The 7,123-nt window shown below is 38.2% G+C and overlaps 1 protein-coding gene across 1 annotated transcript; it reads left to right on the top strand.

Moving 5' to 3' along the window:
* Nucleotides 1-1,943: 1,943 nt before the first annotated feature.
* On the top strand, nucleotides 1,944-7,123 carry LOC138026211 (ras-related protein Rab-1A). The gene is made up of 7 exons (XM_068873443.1): nucleotides 1,944-2,123; nucleotides 2,280-2,352; nucleotides 2,479-2,526; nucleotides 2,638-2,685; nucleotides 2,818-2,913; nucleotides 5,015-5,146; nucleotides 5,446-7,123. The coding sequence occupies exons 1-7, from the start codon at nucleotides 2,101-2,103 to the stop codon at nucleotides 5,635-5,637; spliced, it is 612 nt and encodes a 203-aa protein (XP_068729544.1). The 5' UTR covers nucleotides 1,944-2,100; the 3' UTR covers nucleotides 5,638-7,123.

Raw genomic sequence — 7,123 nt, 5'->3', positions numbered from 1 at the left:
ATGCTCTAAAATTATACATTCCCTAATATAACTCCGGTTAGGATTTTAGTAGCAGGGACTCTCATTTCTAGAAAGACTTGCCACTTGGACCAGGATTTTGTCCAAATTCGGACTGGAAATTGGGATTACCACCACCCCCCCCCCCCCTCCCCCACCCCTTACATGACCTTCTTCGTTCTGTGATATTTCAGCGGTGAATTTGATGGTAGGGTAGAATTTATTTAGCTTGTTCAATAAAATGGTCCACCTCTGCTTTATCGCTGTCCCAAAAAGGGAGAAAATGTCATCAATATATCTTTTCCATAGTTGTTGGCTTGGTACAACTAACAAAGTAACGTGACGGTTTCCCGGATTTTCTTTAGCGTATTTTCCTTCTTCAGTACTGCCCGAATTCCTAGTTTCCTTACGCAGAGAAAACTGCTTCCAAAGCTTCCTTTTTCATAATAAATTGCAACTCAGTTTATTATGTCAGAGGTTTTAGATGAGGTTGGTGAAGTGAGACGGTGTTCGCCAACGAACGCAACATACTTTCAACCCGCGTCACGTGTTACTCCGAGAGGACAAACAGTCTGCAGTCTGCATTTCACAATGGCCAACTCGAAAATCCAGCTCAAAATCCTAACTCGATAATAGTCTGTGTCCAGACAAATACCCGTTCCTTTTCACGTGCTGTCACAGTGAGATCGGCAGAATTTCTGATTGAATTTTCATATCCCATTGGACAAAACAAGCATGCTGAAAATGAACACTTGGCGGAGAGAACTATCGCTCTTAAATAATTGCATATCTTAATCAATACAGACCTTCATTCTACACCAATATTGACCGGCTCATGTAACTGACTAAATTGTCGTTTTTCCCTGATTTGTCAACACGGAATAACTGGTGACCACAGAGGAACAATGGTTTCTGCACTTCCCACAAGTTCGACAAATTATAAGACAAAAATGTACCTTTTTTGATGAAACAGAAACTAGCTAAGTATCCGATGAAATTGGATGGTACGGTGTCGTGTGAGGGATTATAATCAAGTCATTAAAAACGGGGAGGGGGAGAATTTTCCTGTGCAGTCATGTACATATGACGTTTTTCTCTCTCTATAGATATTAATCATAGTTAATCGAGGGACTGGTTATGAAACCTCAAAACCTTCAAAAGCGATAACAATGTTGTTGTAATCGATGTTGAATTGACCGTGACCCCGTACAATCTTTTGTTTTGGTCTCGCACGGGTTCCCAAATTAGTCGCGCATAATTTAATCGAAGGATTTGATGGGTTATCGTATCGAAAAAAGGCGTGTTTTGTGCAGGGTCAAGGCCAAAAATACGGACAAAAACATCAAACAAAGGAACTTGTCGAGTTTCATGACCATCTCCATGCATGAACTATGATATTAATATATTATATTAGCCTCGTCCTGCCTCGTCCCTTTCCCCTCAAAGAAAGAACAGCCAGGGGCACATTAATTCAACTACTGTCACCTGTCTGCACCAGTGTCAGAGATCTTGATACGTTCCAAAGAGTTCATGTGAGTGGAGTATTGTAAAATGAAACGGAAGTTGAGCATGGTCAGGGTGAAAGAGGAGTCTAAGTGAAAATTTCTTTCATCACGTAATGGTAAAAGCATTGATTTGTCACCCAGGTGTTATACACTTTCCCACTCTGTATAAAGTGAAAGACACTTGAGCGTAAGGCAAAATAATTAGACCCATTTTTTTGAAAGTCGAAATACAGTATGCGAACTTTCAATGCTCCTTACTTTTCTGATTCGAAGTGGGTAACAATTCAAAGTAGAAAAGTCAGAAAAATGTTCCATGCTTACGAATATCTGATACCGCAAACTAACTTCGTCGGAAGTCACGAGACGATATTAATTGCCACGTCGTCTTCGAAACATGACGTCACCAAGTCAAGCAATTGCCTCCATCCCCCTCCAGGGATTATTGTTAGCACCACGCCGAGCTGGGCTCAGAGGCTCGCTTCCTCTTTTACAAGACTCAACAGAGATAAGCCGGTACTAGTACATCGTTTCGTATAAAATTTAACTTAGCACAAAGCTAAGTTAACGGGAAGTTGTACTGGGAGCCAGACAGCCTAACATGGCCGGTTTGAATCCCGAATAGTAAGTTTCGATTAGGATAATATTATATCCTTCCAAAACTTGTCCTCTTCGTTGTTTTCCTAAAAAAGGGTTTTGAGTTGCAGGGATGATTCGACTTGCCAGTCGGAACTTTACCTGTATGGAGCGACTTTTTAAAATCTTTTACTTTGTTTATAGTGATTATTTGTTCAAACTTCTTCTCATCGGAGACTCTGGAGTTGGAAAATCCTGCTTACTTCTTCGGTTCGCGGTTGGTATTCCGTCGGATCTCCTTGTTCTTTTCACCTCATATCAATCGACATTGTCGTCGGACCGGCTACTGTTATTTGCATTTATTTATATCATTATTAACCTTTACTTTTGCTTTAAATTGAAGGATGATACTTACACAGAGAGTTACATCAGCACAATCGGAGTGGACTTTGTAAGTTATCTATTTAAGCTAAGTTTATTTGAAGTTGATTGGTAAATTTTGGCGGCCAAGAGGTAAACGCAATCTCTATTTCTTCTTTCATTTTTTCTTTATTCCCTTTAGAAAATACGAACCATAGATTTGGATGGCAAGACAATAAAGCTGCAAATTGTAAGTACTACAAAGAAATCTTTTCGAAATTACAGAAAGATGAGTCAACAAATATATATCAAAGTCACAGTTTCTCCGTTCGTTGAATTGTAATTAAGTTAAATTTTAATCGATTTTTTAACCCCCTTTTAGTGGGATACGGCGGGCCAAGAGCGATTTCGGACGATCACTTCCAGTTATTACAGGGGAGCTCATGGAATTATTGTCGTTTACGATGTCACAGACCAGGTATGCCATGGTATCAGCTGTTTTGCTTACGATTGATTACAATTTTATTTAACATTGGTACAATTCTTCTCACAACTGTACAGTATGTGACTTTATATAATAATCCAAGTTATTCACATATTTTGATTGGTTCTTGCCTATGATCTATTAGAGGACAGACGCATGATTGACGTCACCATCAGCTTTTATGCAAATAAAGTTTAATTCTTTATTATTTAAAACAAATAGATTCCATATTGCCGTGCGTCTGTTCAGTAATAGATCACAGAAGACGTCAAAATGTGGTAAGAACATCAGTGACAAACTCGGCTATCGACTCCGTTTGCCACTTTTTTGTTCTTACCACATTTTGACGTCATCTGTGATCTATTACTGAACAGACGCACGGCAACATGGAATCTATTTGTTAAGTATATGACGCTTGAAATAATAAGCTTTCCTTCTGTTATGACAACTTGTGTGCTTAAATTAAGGGGACAAATCCTTTTTTGCCCACACCAATCAAAGTACATTTACTGGTATCCAAGGGGGCATTCACAAGAGACCTGGACGAACTTGTACTGATATGAGGTTTTTACAGCCGTTTACGTGAAACGGGGTCGAAATACTTAGTGCCCGGTTTCAGGACAATATTATTTCTTTTGTCTAATAAATATATCACTGACCCAAAAGCATACAGGCTTGAAATTTCTGGACCCAGTCTCAGATTTGTTGTCATTTACATGAGAATGGGGAATGATTTCTGTGCAGGTCCCTACTTCGTTATGCATGTAGAATAAATTAATCATGCATTTGCACTATTGTTTCACTATTGTTTTGTAGAACAATACGTATAACCAAGGGAATCAAATTTATGTTCGTGGCTAATTTGTACTGTGCCTACTATTGTTATTGCGCATACATTCTGTGCATCTCCAGATATTCGGATTCCCTATTGGTGATGCTTATTAATGGAGGAATATTTTGAAACATAAGATACTGTCTCAATGCCAATTTTTTCGACGATGATCACTTCAAAACGCTCCATAAAGTTAAAAATCAAAGGCAATTGAAACGATGTGCACAAGTGCTTAGTAGCCAAGCTTTGAAGGAGAGGAGTGGAGAGGAGTCTAGGCGTCACAATGAATCGGTTCGCCATTTGCCTCACGAATATTTTGGTATTTTCTCACACATGGCGGGAAGATATTAATTAGGCAAAGTGACTTGTGGAGGAATGGGAGATTCCTCGGCTTATACATGGACTTCTACTGGTTAAGAGTTAAAGGGAATAAGCTGATGTCCCAGTCTTCGATCTAAAAGTCCTCATTGGCATTGCACCTGTTTTAGACATTGGTCATATTTTCATTTTATTGACTTATTCCTGTTGCAACAAAGATCAAGGGTTTAATTTAAAGGCCTTTAATTTGACACCACCCAAGTTAAAAAAAACGTTCAGTGGCAATTACATGCTTTCTAGCTTGGAAAATTTTTCATGCAGGAGTTTCTTGTTGACTGCTGTCTGCCCCTTAGATAAGGGCAGAAGTTTTAAAAAAAGGACATCACTGTTGACCAGAATCTGCCTTATTGTGCAGTCTTGCCCTGGTGTGCCTTGCTGGTTAGCTCATCTCTAACATTTTGTGCTCCATCAAAGATTGTTTGAAATGTGATTTAGCTATCCACCAATGTGTTAAGCAAACAGAATTTTGGGTAAGATGTCTGATCCATCACTCAGTGCTTAACCACTATGAAACTTGTTGACTGGTTAAAATTTACTCCACCTTTTTTAAAATGATCTTACTTTTGGTGCACTTGTTCAACACCTTGAATCCACTTTGGCTTCCTGTTTCCACAGGAGCTTCTCAATTTTGCAAGTGTTGTTAAGTGGCAGCAAATTTGACTTGTGATATCACATTGGTGGGAAATGGTTCAGTATGTTTGAATTGCTGAGGAGCATTGTTTTCAAATGTGTGAACATATAAACTGGCATCTTAATATCTGGTTATTGTTTTTTTCTGATGAAGAAAAAGGACTGAGTTCTTTTGTTTGGACATATAATATATTGATCACAAGTGACATTCCTGCATGTCAAAGTCTCAACCTGGTTGTCTTTTCTATGTTGTAGGAATCATTTAACAATGTCAAGCAATGGTTACAAGAAATTGACAGATATGCTTGTGAAAATGTTAACAAACTTCTTGTGGGAAACAAGTGCGACCTTACAACAAAGAAAGTAGTGGACTTTACAACAGCAAAGGTATCGATGTTTTGATGATCCTTAGTACTCCCGGCTGATTCTTGAGATTGTGCAGGAAGTTAATAATGTGACAAGCAGACTTAAAATAGATGGCTCAGTTAACCACTCTTTTTTTGCAGTCTTGGGGACTGAATTGCGAAGGGTGCAGCTCACGACTTTGGGCTGAAAGCTTAGATAATAGCACCACTGTTGTCTGCTATACAGTCAATGTTTAATATTGGAGGATGGCACCCAATCCAGATCTAATTAGCTGTCAGTTGTTTTATTGATGCTTTTTTCTTATGATTTTGTTTTATTAGGAATATGCTGATTCGCTGGGGATACCATTTTTGGAAACAAGTGCAAAGAGTGCTACTAATGTAGAGCAGGCATTCATGACAATGGCAGCAGAAATAAAGAATCGAATGGGACCAGCACCAACACCTGGGGCTAGTAATGTCAAAATTGATTCCAGTACACCAGTAAAGCAAGGAGGGGGTGGCTGCTGTTAGTAGCAAGGCAAAGACATTGATCTAGGAACCATATGGTTCAAGTTACGGAATGTGCACATTTGAAAGACAAAATAGGATGCCCTTATCTACAGGCTGTACCAGTTGAATTATTCATTTTTCCCTTGGATGGGGGTGGGTGTGAGCTTTTGCAGAACTATTCACAGAGGGGCATTGACAGAGCATTGACTTGAGATGCTGCACTGTGAGTAATGTGATGGCAAATGAAAACCTTTCTTTATGTTTGCTAATTTCTTTATATCTTCTTTCCCCTTTATAATTTGAATTTGAGATTTGACTTATCAAAGAAAAGAAAATAAAACTGGTGCCAAAGTTTTGTTAGTTAATTATTGAAGAGGCCCTCCTAAGACATGGGGAAAGCATTTTACATCACTTGACAAAGGGGAAAAAAGATAGTTAAATAGAGGCCATCAAAATTAAATTCACACTTTCCGGAGTAACAGTTCATAAGTATTTATATTCTCAAGTTAAATTTAAGGGTATGTAATTAAAATTCTTGTCGTCAGTCTAGTGTTTGCATTAAAAATGATCAACATGGAGAGGATAGTTTGAATAGGGTTTTGCTTACTACGATTCTCAGTTGAGTACGACGCTAGGGAAGTTTGGTGATAAAGTCTCAGCATTTAAGTTACCATGTTGTCAAGGGCAACTTGCTTCGTTTCCAGAGTAACTTTTAGGGCCTTGACGTCATGAGCAATGAAGCCCGCCAAAATCTACTATTGGTAAAGGTTAAATTCAAATTGGTGACAGTCACCAGTTAAATGACGTAAAACCCCAAAAAGTTACCCTTGGAAACAAAGCAAGTTGCCCTTGACAACATGGTAACTTAATACTGAAACTTTGTCATCAAACTTCCCAAGTGTCATACTGAACTGAGAATCGTAGTAGTAGTGAACAAAAAAAATGCAGACAGGAAAGCATGTGAATCCCAAAGGCCAGTTTCTGAAATATAGCTTTTGATTTCTTTACATTCACAAAACAGCTAAATGCAAACACAGAAAAATGTCACTGTTGATAGGTTCCACTTTGTGGTGCAAAACAAATAGATTATATTTTGTCATGTATCATGCCATTAGTACATGTGTAGATTGTGAAAGATACTAAGTGTGGTTAATATTTTTAGCAATATATTTCCCTTTTCCCTCATTCTGATGTTGTAGTGATCCATTACTTGATAGCCCTCTTGTATGGGGTTCACTTTGCTTATTACAGAAAACACAAGATGTTGCTTTCAGGGTGATTTCTTAAAAGTGTAAAAAATAAATCTCTTTGTGAAGTAGTGAAGATATCGTCACTGTTGCCAAACAATGTTATTGTGCCAACCAGATTGTATTGGCTGGAGAAACAGCTCTTTTGTTTCAGTGGTTGGCACATTATACAAAATATTTGTAAACAGGTATCTTATTTGTATCGTTTGCAGTAATTATTATAGAGCTAAATTCAATAAAAGTTTGTAAGTCTGTTCAAA

Source organism: Montipora capricornis, chromosome 12 (assembly GCF_036669925.1).
Source record: "Montipora capricornis isolate CH-2021 chromosome 12, ASM3666992v2, whole genome shotgun sequence".
Taxonomy (NCBI): domain Eukaryota; kingdom Metazoa; phylum Cnidaria; class Anthozoa; order Scleractinia; family Acroporidae; genus Montipora; species Montipora capricornis.
Note: the sequence above shows the minus strand (reverse complement) of the source record. Positions and strands in the feature narration are given on the sequence as shown.

Excerpts from the sequence above, each read along its gene's own strand:
- LOC138026211 (XM_068873443.1), top strand. The coding sequence starts at position 2,101 with ATGGCCGGTTTGAATCCCGAATA. Across the intron at positions 2,686-2,817 it reads AGACAATAAAGCTGCAAATT|TGGGATACGGCGGGCCAAGA; the intron begins GTAAGTACTACA and ends ACCCCCTTTTAG. Across the intron at positions 5,147-5,445 it reads TGGACTTTACAACAGCAAAG|GAATATGCTGATTCGCTGGG; the intron begins GTATCGATGTTT and ends TTGTTTTATTAG.